Source organism: Furipterus horrens, unplaced genomic scaffold (genome assembly GCF_987537825.1).
Source record: "Furipterus horrens unplaced genomic scaffold, mFurHor1.1.pri manual_scaffold_3, whole genome shotgun sequence".
Taxonomy (NCBI): Eukaryota; Metazoa; Chordata; class Mammalia; order Chiroptera; family Furipteridae; genus Furipterus; species Furipterus horrens.
The window spans coordinates 32,158,790-32,179,126 of NW_028327173.1; the positions used below are offsets into that span (position 1 = coordinate 32,158,790).

Here is a 20,337-nt window from a genome sequence, read left to right on the forward strand (position 1 = left end):
TGGTGACAAAGATATATTTTCACTGATACTCACTGTGCTAAAAAGGAAAATCAAGTAAGAAATTATTTTTCCTATGTACTTATCTGTGCTAAGAAAATATTTTGAGACATTAATTGAGGTACCTCCTCCCAGTTAGTCCATTACAGTCACTGTATCACAGGTGGCATACCCCAGCAGAGAACACAGAGCTGGTACTCAATTTCAAAGGCTAAAATCAGAGTTTAAGACTAAAATTTGGAAGGCGATATTTATCAGGTTCTTTGCCTCCTAAACTAGATAAAGTTTCAATAGGATGGTTTAGGAAAGAGGAAAGAAAAGCCAGAAGGACACTAAGAGCTTAGACATTAACGAATACTGTTAAGAAAGGGTCCTGCATCTTCTCTCCCTAGCAGGAAGAACACAAGAAACCCACAGGGAGATCTGGAAGATCTCATAGGAGGAGAGACCTTAGCCCCAAGCTCTGGTAGCCTAGAAAAACAAACATAAATTCTTTCTGTGCCATGGTGCCAAAATGAAACAATGTCTGCATGGTGCATTTAAACAGAAGGGTCTATACCAGAGCCACAAAGCTCTCCCCACCACCCCAAGAATGACATGCAGAATAGATATCCCATGCACCTCAGCGCAGCATGGACATGACACAGAGAGCCAGTGACCTGAATGTGGTAAAGAGATCGCAGCAGGAACCTGCAAAACCTACTGCCAAAGACCAGATGCAAATGAAAGTGCCTCAGCATATGGCAGCACATATGGATAATCATGTCACACGTCACCAGTACAGGCACAACATCAGTCCCCTCTAAATCACATATAACCCCAGAGGAAAGAGCATAAACAGACCTTGAATTGACTGTAATTTGATTTCTATAGCCTAGCATAATTAATAGGGCTCAAAATTAAATTCAATTACCTTTAAAAATAAAAGTCACATTTTTTGTACACCTGAGTTTGCAGCAAGACGTTAAAACCTGCTACATTCTTATGATAAACACACACACAAAATTTCTGACATTGCGCAATAAAATCTATTTCCGAGCTTTTTTAAGCATCCAAGGCAAAAAGAAAAAACTTTAGATTGTATAGTTATAACATCAACTCCTTAGGCAAGACAAACATTTTATGAAAACTTAAAAATGACTGATCTGTATTAAAGCTTTGGTCAAAAAAACAAAACAAAACAAAAAAACGCTTTGGTCAAAGTTGAACATAGACAAGGTTTTTCAACAACAATTTTAAAGAAACGCAGTGTCTCCTTAATTTGTCTTTTTCTTCGTAAGATTGAATAAAATCTTGAAGAAAGCCTTAAAAGATACTAAAGGTATTCTTGCAAAGCTGTAAAAATATAATTTTCAGGTCAAGATGGTGGCATAGGCAGACATTACTCACCTCTTCACACAACTACATCAAAATTACAACTAAAATATAGAACAACCATCACTCAGAACAACCAGAAATTGAGTTGAACGGAAGTCTGACAACTATGGAATTAAAGAAACTACATCCATCCAGACGGGTAGGAGGGGTGCAGACACGGAATGGGCTGGTCCCACACCCACGTGCGGTGGATAAAAATTCAGGAGGAATATCTCATGAGCAAGGAGTCTGAGCGCCACACCAGTCCCCCAGCCCAGGGTTTCAGGGCCAGGAAGGTAAGTCCCCACAACTTCTGGCTGCAAAAACCAGCAGGGATTAAGCTGAGGAAGAAACTTCTGGAGCCCTAAGCAATTCCTCTTAGAGAGCCCACACACTGACTCAGTGACTCAGACTCCCTCCCTCTTAGCTCCAGTGCCAGGGTAGCACCTTAGAAGGCCCAGTGGTCTACTGGGAGAGACCGAAGTGTCAGCATCAAGGGAAGCAGAGGCCATTGTCCCTTTTCTAAACCTTTGCCACCAGGCTGATGTCATATCTGAGATTTCATCAACCTGGCTAACACTGTTTGACCCACCTTGGAGATCCCTAGAGACTCCACCCCACCGAACTTACAGGCTCACTCAAGCTGCTTTTCCATATGAATGGCTGGTCTTGGTTCATGCTGTACAACTTCTTAAGTCCTCTCAAACAAGCAACAGGCAGCCTCTATTCACAGCTTGGCCTCACCAGGGAATCTCAAAGCTCAAATCAAGTAGCAGCCATCTCAGACACTTTATAACTCAGGCAGGGTGCCCCAGGCAAAACACAGGTGGGGGCTGACCTTGGCATGTACCACAGAGAAAATCCCAAGGCCAGTACAATCAGTGGACAGCCAGAGATAAATACCAAAACCCTGCCCCCACACAGCTGTGTCTCCATGGAAGGCAGGGGGTGGGGTCAGTGGTCACAGCCAGTCCTTGCAGCTGACTGGCCTAGTTAAATCCCTCCCATTGATCTGCCAACAGCAACCAAGGCTCAACTACAAGAGGAGAGTGTACACAGCCTATGCGAAGGGTGCACCTCGAGTACCCCCAGCTTGGATGATAGGGGAGGCTGTGCCACTGAAGCCCACAGGGCACCAACTACATATGAGGCCATGCTACCAGGACAGGGGGTCATAGCAGCTCTACCTGATACAAACAAACACAGGGAGGCTGCCAAAATGAGGAGACAAAGAAACATGCTCCAAAGGAAAAAACATATTAAGACTCCAGAAAAAGAGCTAAATGAAATGGAGATAAGCAATCTGTCAGATGCAGAGTTCAAAATACTGATTATAAGGATGCTCAAGAAAATTAGTGAGGACCTCAGCAGCATAAAAAAAAATCCAGTCAGAAATGAAGGAAATAACGAACAATTTACAGGGAAACAACAGTAGAATGGATGAAGCCAAGAATCAAATCCATGATTTGGAACATAAGGAAGCAAAAAACAGCCAATCAGAACAAGAAGAAAAAAGAATCCAGAAAAAATGAGGATCACATAAGCAGCCTCTGGGACAACTTCAAGAGATCCAACATTTGCATCACAGTGGTGCCAGAAGGAGAGGAGAAAAAGCAAGAAATTGTAAATATATTTGAAAAAATAATGGAAGAAAACTGCCCTAATTTGGTGAAGGAAATAGACATGAAAGTCCAGGAAGCACAGAGTTCCAAACAAGATGGATGCAAAGAGGACCACACCAAGACACATCATAATTAAAATGCCAAAGATTAAAGAGAAAGAGAAAATCTTAAAAGCAGCAAGAGAGAAGTTAGTTACCTACAGGGGAGTTCCGTTAAGGCTGCCAGCTGACTTCTCAAAAGAAACTTTGAAGAGTAGAAGGGATTCGGAAGAAATGTTCAAAGTCATGAAAAGCAGGGATCTACAGCCAAGATTGCCCTACCCAGCAAAGCTATCATTTAGAATGGAATGGCAGATAAAGAGCTTCCCAAACAAGAAAAAACTAAAGGAGTTCATCACCACCAAATCACTATTATATAAAATGTTAAAGGGACTTACTTAAGGAAACGAAGATCAAAACTATGAACAACAAAATGGCAAAAATACACATATCTATCAACAATTTAACTAAAAGCAAACTAAGTAAACAAGAACAGAGACAGAATCATGGATACAGAGAACATTTTGATGGTTGCCAAATGGAAGGGCAGTGTGGTGGAATGTGTGAAGAGGTGAGGGGATTAGGAAGTACAAATTGGTAGTTACAGAATAGCCATGAGGATGTAAAGTACAGCACAGGAAATGGAGTAGCCAAAGAACTTATATGCATGACCCACGGACATGAACAATGGTAGGGGAATTGCCTGAGGGAGTGGGGTGTGCTGGTTGGAGGGGGGCAAAGGGGGAAATATCAGGACAACTGTAATAGCATAGTCAATGAAATATAATTTAAAATAAAAAATAAAAAAAGAATATAGTTTTCTGGTGATCTAACCTGTCTCAAGAATAACTTAAAATGCCCAAAGATGGAAAGATTATACCTCAGACATTTTTCAAATCTTCAGAACCTGTAACTATGTTATAGTATATGGTAACAGGAAGCTTGGAGATGTGATTAAGTTAAGAATCTTCAGATGTGATTATCCTGCAATATTCAGGCAGCTCAATGTAATTATAAGGGTCCTAGTAAGATGGAAGCAAGAGGGTCAGAGTCAGAGAAGAAAATGTGAGGATAGAAGCAGATGTTAGAGAGAGAGAAAGAGAGAGACAGAGTGAGAGAGAGAAAAAGAGAGAAAGAGAGAGAGAGAGAGAGAAAGAGAGAGAGAGAGAGAGAGAGAGAGAGACTTGAAGGTACCATGCTGCTAGCTTTGAATACAGAATATGGGGTCACAAATCCAGAAATGCAGGTGGCTTCTAGAAGCTGGAAAAGGGAATAAAATGGATTCTCCACTAAAGCTTCCAGAAGGAACAGAACCTGCCATCTTTTTTTTTTGGCCATCACTTTTGATTTTCGCCCAAAAGAACCATTTCAGACTTCTGACCTCCAGAACGCTAAGTTAATAAATTGTTTTAAGTCACCAATTTTGTGGTAATCTGTTATAGCAGCAACAGGAAACTAACAGAGATACAATCACAATTCCCATTTTATAGAAGTAATACTGATGTTTAGAACCAGGATTCGACCACAGATATGTCTGATACCATAACTGGAGCTCACAACTTTCGTTATGTTGCCTCTATAAATAGTTGGCATAGGTACATCTACTTTAAACTTGTATCGTAGTTAATTTCCACCTATAGAATCAAGTGCTAACAACAGGTGAATGAATGCTATAAAAAAAGGTCAAGCCATTATCTCAATAATTGCAATAATCTATAATGAAACATATACCTGCTTGTTTCTCATGGAAAGTTCTAAACAGATAATACTTAAAGGGCCCAAAGACAGGTTAAGGTTAGAGTTAAAAAATTGAGAAGAGAAAAAATCAACTGGTAGACCAACAGAGTTAAAGAATAAATCAGCATTCCAAGGCAACTTTTAAACGAGGTTATTAAATATTTGGCAATTATTAAATTAATGGCCCTCTTAAATAATATGGAGAACATTTAATACTCGCACATCACTGGACTATAAATTCCATGAGGGAAGGGACCATGCCTGTATGTGTTTTTGTCTTTTTCTTTTTTTCAAGATTTTATTTATTTATTTTTTAGAGAGAGGAGAAGGGAGGCAGTAAGAGAGGGAGAGAAACATCAATGTGCAGTTGCCTCTCACCGCAACCCCAATCGGGGACCTGCCCCACAACCCAGGCATGTGCCCTGACTGGGAATCAAACCAGTGAACCTTTGGTTCACAGGTCTGCGCTCAATCTAGTAAGCCATACCAGCCTGGGCTGTTTTTGATATCACCGTATCCTTAGCCCTTAGCATATTATCTGACATAAGGATATGAAAGGGTAACTTTATGTGTCCCAACTTGGTGAGGCCACAGTATCCAGATATTTGGTCAAACATTATTCTAGATATTTCTGTGAAGGTATCTTTTAGGTGATAGTATCATTTAAATCAGTAGACTCTGAGTGTGGGTGGGCCTCACCCAATAAGTTAAGGGCCTTACTAGAACAAAGAAGACTCTTGCAGGTGCTCTGACAGGGGACTGAACCTGCGACCCAGGCATGTGCCCTGGCCAGGAATTGAACAGGCCACCTTTCAGTTCATGCGCCAATGCCCAACCAACTTAGCCATACCAGTCAGGGCTGCTTTAAAAGTTTTAAAACAAACTTTCTTTTTTAGGTAGAGAAATTATTTCTGTATAATAGTTTATCTGATAGGTTCAGGTTTAAAATTATAAGGAAGGGAAGAACAAAGAAAAGGCAAACTAATCAAAAACAGTATGCTTCTTCCTAAGCAAGACAACAGCTTGACAAACTTCTTTCCCCTATGTAAAATAGCAACTCAAATAAAACCAAATTAGAGCTGTCATTTCATTAAAATTATCATCCAACTTCTGAGTACAAAGGAATGCATTTAAAGCAATGACATCTATGGTACATACAAATATAAATAGTTTAATCAGAAATAATTAGTTAATTTAATTACTCATCAAAAACTAAGAAAAATAAAAGTACACTGAGAATAAAAATATATCTTTTACCTCTTAATTGAAAAATTCTTAGAAACTTTGTTGAACAACTCTGTTTCTGCATTTTGGCTTTCAGCACTCAGTTCAAAATGTATTGGATTCTTGTCAGAAGGTTCAACATTCTGAAATGAAGTAGGTCACATTTTGAGATGTAACTTAAAACACCAGAGAAATCTATTTAGATGAAAAGTAGCTCTGAAACACTGGGGGTGGAGGCTGAGGGAGAGAGACTTCTGATTTCTATAACTGTAACCTTTTTAAAAGAATTGTTTTATCGAGATATAATTGACATATAACATTAGTTTCAGGTGTACAACATAATGATTCTATGTTTGTATATACTGTGAAATGATCACTACAGTAAGTCTAGTTAACACCCATTACCATACAGAGTTGCAATTTTTTTTTCTTATGATGAGAACTTTTAAGATCTACTCTCTTAGCAACTTTCAAATATAATTGACTCTTAAACAACATGGAGGGTAGGGGTGCCAACTTCCTGAGCAGTCGAAAATACAGGATAATGATAATTGACCTTCTGGCATATATAGATTCCCAATCTCAGAGTTGACCCTTGAACAACGTGGGTTTGAACTGCTCAGGTCAACTGAAAAAAATGTGCATATAAGTGGACCTGCGCAGTTTAAACCCACGTTGTTCTATGGTCAACTGTATACAGTAACTATAGTCACAATACTGTACATAATATCTCCAGGACCTATTTATTTTATAACTGTAAGTTTGTATCACCCATTTCTCTCACCTCTGGCAACCACCAATCTGTTCTCTGTGTTTATGGTTTTCTATTTATTTATTTATTTTAGATTTCAATATAAATGAGACCATATGCTATTTGTCTTTCTCTGTCTATTTCACTTAGCATAATGCCTTCCAGGTCGACCCATGTTGTGGCAAATGGCAAGATTTCCTCATTTTTTTATGGCTCAATAATATTGCACTGTATATATATATACTACATTTTTGTAATTCATTCATCTATCGACAGACACTTAGGGTTGCTTCCATGTCTTGGCTATTGTAAATAATGCTGCAATGAACATTGGGGTGTAGATATTCTTTTGCATTAGTGTTTTCATTTCCTTCAGATAAATACCCAGCAGTGAAACCACAGATCATACGGTAGCTCCATTTTTATGTAACCATCTTTTTTATATTGTCCATGTCCATAGTACAAAAGTAAAGTGTTAATCACCTGTATTAAGTAGCTCACTCAATAACCAGGGATTCAGTTAAGATAGTAACATTGAACTGAAGATACGACCTAAATAATAAAATGAATAAATAATATTTCTCTAAAATAGAAATAAATTAGACTTCACTTAAGATGATTATATTTATAATTAAAATGCAAAACCTTGACTCATGAACTGATACAACCTATAAGTAAAAGGAAAGCAGAAGCAAAATAAGATCTGAGTGGAAACACATGGTTATTGAGTTAATAATTTTGTAATAAAATGCAAAATTTTTAAATGATTGATCTGAGACATAGGATAACATCATTTTACTGAGAAGTGGTCTTGGAATGTTTTTACACAATGACGTGTGTATTTTTATGTATTTTATTAGATATAGCAACAATCTATTCTGGTTCCTGGGATTATATATGATTAACACTAACTTTTAAGTGTGAGAAACAATTTGTTATACCCCTACATTTTAAAAATAACAATTAGGGCAAAGAAAGCACTAAAATTACAAATTAATTCTCAATATTATAAAATTATATATACAACATATAAATCCCTGATATATTATTCAAAGTTTTTAGAAGAAACATTGGCAAGCTATTCTGTGGATAACCTCTGAGCCTGTATCATAATTTGGTTCTGGAGATATGACCTAAAGTTAACAAACAAAATTAACCATGAGTGAATAAAGTAATATTCAGTAAGATCTATTATAAATACACAAAGTCTAATAGTTACTGTTTTAAAGGGTAAAGACCATTAAACTGACAACACGAAACTCTATAAACAATTATTAATCAAATAAAATCACTTACTTTGAAAAGATGTAATGTTTCCTTGCTGGTTAGTAGCTGGAATCGAAGGTCCGGTAATGTGCCATCACAAGGGAGGCATTCATAAAACTCAGGATCCTTATGTGTCACAGAATATAGAACCACAATGAAATTCCCAGATTCTGAAAAAACCCTGGATGGAAAAAATGCCATTTAATTAAAATTTACTGAGGATAACAAGTGCATACTCCAAGAAATCTACGCAAATCTCTTGATCTAGTTAATAGACTGACCAGTCCAAAATTTGGAAGAAAACTGGGGAGCAAATTCACGCATACTTTTTAATGTTACTGTTTTTTAATTTCTAGGTACAGTTTATTATGAAAAAATATTCCTTATAAAAACTTTGAACAAGACAAGAATATAAAGTAGAAAATAACCACTTCATTCCACTCTCCAGTTTAGTATATATATTTCCAGATTTTCTCCTAAGCATACAAAAAATTTTATACAATTTAAGAAAAAATGAGGCCACACTATACACACGATTTGTAATTGCTTTTTCTTATTTAACTGTCCTGGATTTCCTTCCATGTCACCATTCTATATTATACTTCAGATGTCCTAATTCTTTTTTAGAAACTACCAGTATTATGATTTATAGATATTCTGTTATTGATTCTCCTAGACTTCCAGAAATGTATATTCAAATTACGGTATTTACAATATTTCACCCATACAAACACTGATAAAGAGAACATCTATTTGATTATTCACTACATAATAAAAAGTCATCAAGAGTCTTTAAAATATATACTAAAACCAACTATTTAGCCCTGACTGGTGTGGCTCAGTGGGTCAGGCATCCTTCTGCAAACCGAAAGGTCGCTAGTTTGATTTCCAGTTAGGGCACGTGCCTGTGTTGTGGGCCAGTCCCCAGTTGGGGGTGTGCGAGAGGCAACAGATCCATGTTTCTCTTCTTCTCTTTCTCCCTACCTTACCCTCCTCTGAAGGAAAAATTAAAATTAAAATTAAACCAACTATTTAAAAATACTTCCAGTAATTGTGCCTATTTTGTAAAACATTGAATGAAAAAATAATTTGGGGATATATTATACTACTAACAAAACAAAGCAGCAGAGGCTGAAGAGGCAGATGTCTATTCTCCTCAATTCCTCTCTCTGGGATCAGACAAGTCCACTGCTTAGAATGCTATGAAGTAAATACTAACCTAAGGTACACTAAGCAGTGCTGACTCCTCTCTGGTTCAAACCTACCTTGAAAGGGTTGGCTGTAATTAAAGAGTTCAAGTATTAAAGAAATTCCCTAATGCTTCAGACTGAACACAGACTGGAAAAGCTTCAAAAATAACTTTACTGAGCATTTACTGTTGATAAGAACTTGAAGCAAGACCAGTTATTGATAATTAAACAACTGTGCAGATACCCTAAAATGAACATTTATTTTACTGCAAATAAAACTGATTGTTTTTTAAAGATGAAATAAAATGTAAAAAGCAAAACTTTAAAAGCACTTGAAAAAAATCACAAAGAGATTTTTTATTTCAATAAATACTCCTAGAGTGGACAAATCCTTTCTAAGATAAGAAAAAGATTTATAAACATGACTTTTAAAAAAAGGCTATTTGGGAAAAACACCGTTAACCAAAGTTAAATCAAGTGACAATCAGGGGAGAAAGAAAGCTTTGCCATATATTTTTATAAATATCATTTCTCTCTATATTTTACATATAAAACACAGAGAGTCATGCACTGCTTAATGACAGGGATAGGCTCTGAGAGATGCATTGTTAGGCAATTTCGTTGTTGCGTGAACATGACTGAGTGTACTTACACAAACCTAGATGGTATAATCTATTACACACCTAAGCTATATGACATACCATAGTCTATATGTGGTCCGTTGTTGACCAAAATGTTATGTGATGCATGAATGTATATAGAGAATGAGAAAGAGAGAGTAAGCTATATCAAAGCAGTATGAAAAGATGCACAATCCAAGAGAATAATGGCAAGAGACATGAATAGGAAGTTCCCAGAAGATGGTTATAAAACATGAGAAAAGATCGTTAACATCTCTCTCTGAGGTCTTGCTACTTTTCCCCCCTTCCCTCACTCCTTTTCAGCTACACTGGCTTCCTTGCTGATCCTTAAATATGTAAGGTGCTATTTTGCCCACAGCGTTTGGACTTAATGTATAACCTGCCTGGGACCACCCAGACAGCCACATGGCTTACTCCCTCACCTCAAGTCTTTGCCTGCCTGATGACCCTATTTAAAATTGTTACCCTTTACCTGCCCCTACCATCTAGACACACAACATCCTCCTCTCCTGCTTATTTTTCTCCATAACACTCATTATTTTATAAAATATTTAATTTACTTATTTGTCCTGTTTACTGCCCATATCTGCAGGGGCATAATTTTGCTTACTGCTCATCCACAATATGACAAACAGTGCTTGGTACATAGTGGGTGCTCAATAAATGTTTCAGAGTTTTAGTGAGGGAATGGAGAAAACAGGCACTCTCAAACACTGCTGAAGGGTTATAAATGGCAGTTTTTCTGAAGGGCAATTAGCAATGTCTACCAAAGTTTAAAATTACACTCTTGACCAGAAAGACAACTTTTAGGAATTTATTCTACAAATACACTAATATATGCACACAAAGATATACCCAAAAAAGGACTACTTTTTAAAGTATAGTATCTATTATTTACTATTCAGTTGTAAAATGTGTGTTAAATATGTACATGCCAAGATGTAATGATCTATCAGGAATAATGATATAGGGGAAAAAAGCAATATACAAAAAAGGAAGAATAGTATACTCCCATTTGTGATTTAATTTTACAGGTCATTGGAGGGTGATATCTGTCTATGCATTGCATATTGCAAGAAGGAAGCATGAGATACTATTTAACAGTGATTTTCTCTGGGGATAGGGTCTGGGAAAAATGAGAGAGAGGAGAGGCTTATTTTCATTGTGTATCTTTATTATGTCTGATTTATTACCATGTACTTGCACTGTCTTTTTAATAACGTTTTTGTCTAAAGTGAATTATAGCCACCCAAGGTAGACAAAACAGACCTTGGAACTTTCATTTGATAGATGGAGAAGGTAAGAGGCAAACAGTGGTATCACCTACAAAGTAAGAAAATTAAGTGAGAAGTTGAGGTTAGAAATAAAGTTTCTCTATTCGTTCCAATGCTTACACTTTAGTTCCAGGAGAAAAATTAAACACCTCTTCTCAAATGCTTCTTCTAGAGCTAGTAATATCACTGTGTAACTTAATAAAACACTTGTAATGATTCAAACTCACTACAGCCATTTCACTGAAAATGAATCACTATTTATAAAACAGAATACTAGAGTACATGATCTCTAGGGTTTTTTTCCCCACTCTTAAAAAGTCTGTCTTTTTTGTTACAGTTCTGTCGTTAGGCAAGTAAATTTCTTCATATTTCCAAATTTAGTGCTACCTCACCTTTGTCTGGTGTTATTCCCATATAATAGGTTTATTTTACTAATGGTCCTTGTTCTTCTGGTTTATAAGCATCATAAAATGTTAAGGCTTTTATGAATTCTATTTATTTATTTATTTTTAAAGAGAAGGAAAGGGAGGGAGAAAGAGAGGGTAAGAAACATCAATGTGAGAGAGAAACCTTGATCGATAGCCTCTCACACACGTCTCAACCAGATGCAAATGGCAATCCAGGCATGTGCCCTGACTAGGAATTGAATTGGTGACCTTCTGCTTTGTAGGACAACATCCAACCAGCTGAACCACACTGGTCAGGGCAAGGTTTTGCATGAATTCTGAGATTATAAAATATGAATAAGGAAAAGATCAAAATAAAATATAAAAGGAAATACCACTTGCCTTTCTTGAATAGAAGAACTGAACATATATCTCAAGCAACAAGCCCACACCTGAGGACTATAGATATGTATAATGCCAGAGAGCCATCTAAAAGAAAAATATAGAAATCAAACACTATAGTCATTTACAAATTGATAATTAATATACTTTATTTTTAATTTTTTAATTTTTAAAATCACATTGATTTTAGAGAGAAAAAGGGAGAGAAGGAAAGAGAGAGAAAGGGACTAGGGGGAGGGGTTATTTATGCATTCATTGTTTGATCCTTGTATGTGCCCTGACCAGGGATGGAACCTGTAACCTTGGTGTGTTGGAAGAATGCTCTAACCAACTAAGCTACCCAGCCAAGGCTGAAACTTAATATACTTTAGATTACCTTCTTAGGGTAAGATTCTTGGCATGCACCAGCAATACATTAAAGGTCTCATAAATAAGAAATCTCTTAACACTAGACCATGATAATAATTAAGAGAGAGAATAGATACAGATATATAGATAATGAGCTTCTTTCTGTCCTTTCCTACCTGAGATGAGGGGGAAATAGTAGAAGAGAAAATGGTTAGCCATAGAGGTGAAAGCAGGAATCAATTAGAATCAATTAGCCTGGACTAGAAAGGATAGACTAAATTTGGGGAGAATGAAGTCAGCAGCTCAAACTACAGTTACTGAAAGGGTTAAAAAATATAACATATATAGGTGGCCTGAAACATAGAAGGTTCTTAATAGATATTCACTTAGTGAGAAAGACAAGTACCATGTGATTTCACTCATACATGGCATCTAATGAACACAATAACAAACAAAATAGAAACAGACTCAGAGAACAGACTGACAGCTGTCAGAGGAGAGGGCAGTTGCAAGGCTATGTTGAGAAGATGAAGGGATTAAGAAAAAAATAAGACAACAAACAAACTCATAGACACAGACAACAGTATGGTAACTCCGTCGGCAGCCATCCGTCTCCAGAGACGATGGTGTAGCTTCTTAAGAGTCTATCTGCACCGCCAAGAATGGCTGTGCAGTCCAACTCGGGAGTGACACGGTATCTGTCTCCTCCCGTGTTGCATCGACATCTTGTGATGACGCTGGAGTGTCCTCTCCAGTGAAGCTGAAGCTACAGAGCCTGGGCAGGGTGATATGGAGGGTCTGCTGTTGCCCATGCAGCAGACCCAGTATGGTAACTACCAGAGGGGAAGGAAGGCAGGGGGAGGTAAAAGAGGGTAAAAGGGGGATAAACGGTGATAGGAGACTTGGCTTGGGGTGATGAACACACAATATAATATACAGATGATGTATTATAGAATTACACACCTAAAACCTATATAATTTTATTAACCAATGTCACCCCAATAAATTCAATTAAAAAAAATATCACTTAACATCAAACGCCCGTAGTCAATACCAGAAGCATACTGTTAGGTACTTGTCAGTTTCGGCACTCCTTGCAAGTTCTGGGAAGCATTAACAACAAGTACCAAGGTACCACTGTACTTCCTTAATATTTACCTTTCTATATGTGAATATTTGAATATTTTATCACCTCACCTTGATTATAAATTTCCTGAGGAGCTTTAAATTTCAATATAATACCAAACATAATACTACAGATATGGTAAACACTCAATAAATATGGAATGAATATAACTTTCTGACTGAATACTGTCTAAATGTCTTTTAAACCTTAACTCTAAAGAGGAAGCCATTAACATTTAGGGGAATTCTGGCAAAACTGCCAGATAGTGAATTTTAAAGTGTTATTCTAGCCCTGTGTTCTTCAAGGTGCCTTCAGGACAGCAAGTAGTGAAGAAAGTTAAAGAAAAAGGGTTCTAACGCTTCAACTTCAACCAGGAGAACTCAGCTTTCTGTTTTATACATTGAAGTTCTTCCTAAGATTGGGCAAAATCTTGTTTTAACTGATTCTGCTATTAAAATAAGAAAGTTTAAGAATCGTTGGCTTTGTGGTTTTATAAGGTGATCTAAGTTTAATTACATATTCATAGCACAACTGATTCACATGTTTATCATATATATGTGAACACATGTGTGGCTGAAAGGTTATCATAAATAATACAACACTTACATTCCCACTAATGGTAGAGAATAAACCTTGGGATCAGATTCCAGCAAAAGTAACAACTTGCGTGTTTCATCCATGGTAAGATACCTAAATAGAAAACATTCATGTAAAAACAACCAGAAATATATACTTTTGACCTTTAAAAGAGATCATCTGAGTGCTGAAGCACAGTTTAGGGAGGGGAGATAATTTAGATGAATATTTTCTCTCTCACATACATGTACACAAAGAAAATAGTTCAAAGTGTAAAAAAAAGAGAAAAGAGATTCCAGTAAGAGGAGATTAAAGAGATTCAGTATCTTAAAATTCTATCCATTAAAATGGTCATTGAAAATTACACACCCTTTAAAAAAAGGTTTTCTCTACAAGTGTCAACTTATTTTAATCAAAAGTATTAAAATCAAGGCTAACAATTTCAGAACCATATACGTTTCCCTGGAAGAAGTGAATTTCCTTTTCTGTATGTGTTCAACCATCCAGGTGACTTGACAAGACACCAACAGATAGGACTTCTCCCTGAAGGAGGCTGAGTGAGGAGAGGTACAATATGTTCAACCTTCCATGTACTACAGTCCTCCAACCGCTATCACAGAACTTTGGAACCATCAAGATGGCACTCAAAGGCTCGCTATTCCCCAAAAGGATATTATACTATATTTATACTTTGTTATTATGTTTCTTACCGACAGTAGGTTTTGAGGATATGAGTAACTACAGAATTGTGGAGAGTTTATTTTTAAAATGCAAAAATAAAACAAAGCCATTTGTAATATAAAGTCTTGATAGTCCCACTGAGGATATATTTCATTGCTATAGTAACCCTAAAACATAAAGATAATGAATTTATTAGGCCATGGGACAAGATGATTAAGCCTGAGTGGGCAGAGGATTTATCAATGACACACCTGTTTTGAAAGCTCTTCTGCCTTACCTACCTGATAAATTCCTACTCTCTAAAAGAACCAGCTCAGGTTTTTCATGATTTTCCCAGGCAATTTGGACACACCTTCCCGCTTTCCCTGCATTATCTTTATCCACATCATGTTTACAAGTATCCACATCATGTTTACAAGTTAATATACTTAGTAGGCAGTAGGTATGCTTTTTAAAAATCTAATTTCACTGTCTAACATAATACCTATTTCACAATGGGTCCAAATAAATATTAGGGTAAACAAATGAAAGTGGTCAAGGAAAATAGTAAATCTCATGAATTTAATACATAATTATAGATAATAAGGGGCAAAGGGAACGGACAATTAGAATGTTAAACATCTTAGGTAGCGTGCCAAGGAATCACAGAAGGATAATTTAGAAAAAGGTAAATTCATATTTCACTAGTAGATGGGCATGGGTACTAAGGAAAACAAATTAATATTTTGCTTAATTTTAACACAAATTCCCATGTCCCAATTGAGACTCACTTTACTACTCTAAGGGAATTAAATGTTACACTTAATTTAAACATTTCTATCACCATCCCGTTTAACCATTCCATGATTCTGGAATACACCAACACTTTTTTGTATGCCATTCCAACCAGAAAGGTCAGCATGTAGGACTCAAAATGGGCTCTTCCTTGCTATTCCAGGGACCCTCTGAAAAGAAAATCTTCCCTTCTCTTTATCCTCTTTTGAAGAGGCATTTTTTAGAGAACAAGACTTGGAGTTGAGTGTACCTTGGCAAACATTTCTACCTCTAGAGACCTAACAGGAACTAGGGTGGAGTCTAGTGGGAAAGCAAGCCAGAAGTGAACTGCTTAGAGTTTAAAGCGGAGGGTGCTTACATTGTCAAACCTAGCTCATACACAATGGATAAAGAAAGTAGATGCGGATTCAGGGAAACAGCCCTGCTGAGGAGCAGAAAGCATGCAGTTTGGCTTACATTTCCTAAGAAACTAAGAGTGGTGATAGGAAGTTGGAGAGGATGCTGCTCCAGCTACTTGGGGAAACTCCACCCTCAAGTGGTTGACAATTTGGTAAGCTACAGTACTATAAATTTTTATTATCTCCTTTCTCTCTGTCTGCAAGGCTCATTATTCATAATTAAAACTGCATATAATAAAGAAATTCTCCAGCCTCTTTTAGGCTCATAATCAGTCAGTTATAGTGAAAATTTAAAAAAATAAAAAAGACAAAGTTAAAAAAAACGATGACCCAAAACCAAGGCAAAATACAAGGGACAAAATGATATCGAGAATAATTTCTCCTTGTATTTTCAAATTACAAAATACAACCAATTTTAATATAATTTTTATCACTAATTTTTCTTGGGATGGTGGGCACAACTCTTTGAAAGAAAACTGTATTCAGCAAAAATTAACAACTTCATTTTTCATCTTCCTTGGTTATTTAGGTAGCACTGCAGACTTCTGGCATGTGAACTGACTGCACAATTATTTCATATTATATGGATATAATAAAAATATACTAATGTGGCCAATATTAAAATTTTGGATTAACAGATCTTTTACTTACCCATATTTATAGGTACCTTGAACTTGAGAAATACTCAGATTACTGCTCAAGTTTCTTGCCAGAGCTGTTGGAATAATGGGAATGGGCTTCACTGGTGTGCATTTAAAGGTATTTGCTAGAGTTACTGCTGCCCAGTGTAAGTCAAAATCCACAGTGTCCAAACTCTCCCTGGAAGTGATATGAGCTCTGAGGGAAAGCAGTTTACCACAATCCAAGGAATCTTTGCTACATACATGGTGCTGCAGAGCCTGAGGAATAAATATTATACAATCATTTCAAACCTTTGTAATATCTCCAAAGGCTTTACTTGATACTGGCATACATACACTTATATATCTTGCACTAATAAAATTACACAATTTGACTTACAACATTTCAATTATCTCATTTCTTTCATGTGAACAAAAGGTTACATGACTAATTTTATCAAAGCAAATAAGATTGACTATATTAAGTTCCATCACATATTTCTTAGATGTCTCAGCAGCATTTAAAGTTCTTATTGAGAATGTCACTTCTAATAAATATTTATTACATGGCAGAAAAATGGATGTAAATTAACTCTGACTCAGTCCCAGAGAATCTGAAGTTCATTCCTCTTTCTTTCCTTATTATCCCCAATTGTCAAGTAGATTCTTCCTTCGTAGTTGCTCATGCTGTGTCCTTTCTAGCCTGCTGCCACTCTCCTACAGGCTAATGCACCCCTTTCACACACCCCTGACTGCTGCAAACGCCTCACTACTCTGACTTCAGAGGTCAGCCTGCCATATCCAATTAACTACCCCTGGTTTAACAGCATTTCCTCTTTTCAGAAACTTTCAATGACTCTACATGACCCATATGACAAAAAAGTTCAAATTCATTAACCTGGCAAACAAGGCTTTCTCTATGACCTGGCCAAACTAATACTCCAGGGTGACTGCACACAAATCCAGCAAAAATCTACAACCGCAGGCACCCTTAGCACAGACTGCAGTTTGCTATCCTGGTCACATTGCTTCCTCTTATGAAATGCTACCCATAATATCTATCTAGGATTTCTGCCCTTAGAAACCACATTTAATTGCATTTTAGGTCAACAAATTATTATGAATACATAGTAAACATGGATTTATCAATACAATATAGCACGTAGTTTGATTCTTGTGTGGAATTAAGAATAATAGTTATCAACAATTCTCACCTTAAAAGCTGAACTAAGGTTATCTGCATTGTGAACTATTATTTCTCTTGAACAAAGTCCGTGAGTACAAACTTTGCATGGAATCACGAAGTCCCCAGGAAGAGAAGCAGTAGGGGTTCTTTCAGCGGATTGAGGTACTTCTCGACCAGGATCAAAGCGATCTACTGTCAATATCACACTTTCTTCATCTGAAGAACAAAAATAGATATTATTATATACCATGCCAACTAAAAATGTGAAACCAATCAAGCAAGCATACATTTAGTGAAACACTGTATTCATACTAACACTAAACTCTTTTTTGAATTGACTTACATATACATATATTCTTCTACCTGACCAGACTGTGAAATCTGTGATGATTAGTTGTCAAGTTTTACTCTTTTCCTAACCTTGGTATATAGCAAAGAAAATTAGCACGAAGTACATTACAATAATTGGCTGAATAGGAAACAGACTCTATTGTAGTCATAAAAATAATTTTTTGGTGTATAAACTATTTATTAACAGACAAGGCCTACAGACTTATTTCTTCTTGGACACACCCATAGTGTGAACCCAGTGACCCATGGTTTTGGTGTGCTGGCCTTAACCAGGAAGACCCCAAAACTCGCATAGCACTCTATAGGCCCAAGATTTCTTCAGCTACTCTAGGTCTTCATGAAGCTTGTTGTCCAGACCACTGGCCAGGACCTGGCTGTATCTTCCATTGTTCATATCCTTCTGTCCATTCAAGAACCAGTGTGGAATCTTGTACTCATGTGGGTCCTGCATACACTCATCATGGTTCCACCACCTCCGCTGTGAGCTCTCCTGCCCTATTGGTGAGGTTGAAGTCTGCTTTCCTCAGCACCACATGAGCATATCGTTGCCCTACACTCTTAATTGCAGGGATGGCAAAGGCTATTTTCCATCGCCATTGATGCTGGTGTTGCATACTCACAAAATGTGCAAGAATTGCTCAGAAATCACTAAACATGGGCAGCAGCGGCATGTAGGCCTCCCGTGGAAGAGCACATAAAAATAATTAAAAAAATATATTACCTTCATCTACTGTGAGAGAACCAAGTAAAAAGCACGGCAAGTTCTTTTTATTCTGCCTAGCATGTCGACAAGCAAGTCGGATGGTCTTTTCAGTTACCACAAGCTTTGGATTTCTGTAAAATAACAAGTCTTTTATGAAGGTAGTGGATCTAATATCCTCAATAAACCTCCTGCCATAAAATGCTGCCTAAAATACAACTCACATCTTTAAAAATGTACAGAAAGATCATTGTCAAGAAATCCTAGGGTCAAAAGCAGGGTACAGGGGGTGCTGCCTGGAAATCAGGATGGCAACAAGCAGATGCTGGACTTACAGTTATTCTCCAGGCATCTGTTTGAATTATGAACCAGACAGGGATTGAGAAACTATGAGGTCAGCCTCCTATTTTTGTGAAGTTGGACTTAAATAGTCACATCCATCCGTTTATTTATTGTCTAGCATTAATGAATATAGAATATAAGTAAATATTATCTAAACATTTTTTTTAATTTCTTTTTTTTTTGGTTTTTCAATTACATTGTCCCCTTTTCCCCCAATTTCTCTCCCCCATCCAACCCACCCCCTCTCCCGCAATCATATCCCTCCCCGTTGTCCATGTCCATGATATCTAAACATTTAAAGAAATACAAAGGGGACTCTAAAATATAAGCAAGGTACAAGATAATATTTAATATACTAGCCAATTGGAAAAAGAACCACAAAAAAACTTGTAGAATTAAAAATATAATCAATTAAAAACTCAATAGATTACATAATCAACTGGGATAGGTACACATATGTTTACTATTCTATAAACTGTGCATATATATCATAGTTTTTCATATACACAGTATACTTCCACATTTAAAAAAACCCTAAATGAACAGGTTAGATGGCAATTTAGCACAGCTAAAAAGAAAATTAGTGGAGCTGAAGAACAAAAGAAATTACTCAAAAAGTAGCACAGAAAAAGATAGTAGAAAATATAAAAGATAAGTTAAGAGACATGGAGAAAAGAATGAACAAGTCTAACAAATATTTAATTGTACTCTTACGAGACTGTTTCTGTCAATGATACCACTCTTCTCTGCCAACTGGTTTAGAATTTAAATTTTTTTGACTTGTATCTTTCCTTTAGCATAAACTGTCCCTTCAAAAACACCTTGTTTCATTCTTTCCTCTTGATCTTAACACTGCTCTAAGCCCTTATAACAGTTACCATTTATTAAATACTTCCTATGTTCTAGGCACTGTGCCAACTGATGCTTTACAGAGTCTGTCTCATTTAACCCTTACGAGAGTACTATGAAACAAGTATCATTATCCATTTTATAAATAAGGAAATTGACCCTTGACTACTTTACTAAGGTCACATAAATAAGAAATGGTAGAATCAAAACATGACTACCTAAACTGTCTAACTCCAATTATAGCAATTATAGCACCTTAAACCACTATCGCATAAATCTTTGTTTCTTATATTACAGAAAACCATCTCACAGCTAGGTTGACTCTAGGCTCTTCTCACTATAATCCAGCCTTAGAATTCTGCTTTGAAAAAGTAACTCCCTTATATAAAAAATCTCAATGAATTTCTATTTTCTATTACATTAAGCCTAAGTTTCTGTGTCTTTCTTTCAAGATCCTGGCCATAACCATGATATTTTATGTTCCTTCTAATATGATCTGCTC

General features: G+C 36.6%; 1 protein-coding gene and 1 pseudogene across 1 annotated transcript in view; both read right to left on the reverse strand.

Annotated features, from left to right (window-relative positions):
* STIL (STIL centriolar assembly protein) overlaps positions 1-20,337 on the reverse strand; it is a 45,334-nt gene that overhangs the window by 18,547 nt on the left and 6,450 nt on the right. Inside the window, exons 4-10 of the mRNA XM_090269415.1 lie at positions 18,666-18,778; positions 17,622-17,809; positions 16,439-16,686; positions 13,965-14,048; positions 11,885-11,971; positions 8,022-8,172; positions 6,008-6,117 (exon numbers count right to left, since the gene is read on the reverse strand). Of these exons, the coding sequence (XP_090125541.1) occupies positions 6,008-6,117; positions 8,022-8,172; positions 11,885-11,971; positions 13,965-14,048; positions 16,439-16,686; positions 17,622-17,809; positions 18,666-18,778 (981 nt within the window). The remainder of the gene's footprint in view (positions 1-6,007; positions 6,118-8,021; positions 8,173-11,884; positions 11,972-13,964; positions 14,049-16,438; positions 16,687-17,621; positions 17,810-18,665; positions 18,779-20,337) is intronic.
* Positions 18,147-18,596, reverse strand: LOC150014856 (small ribosomal subunit protein uS13 pseudogene; annotated as a pseudogene).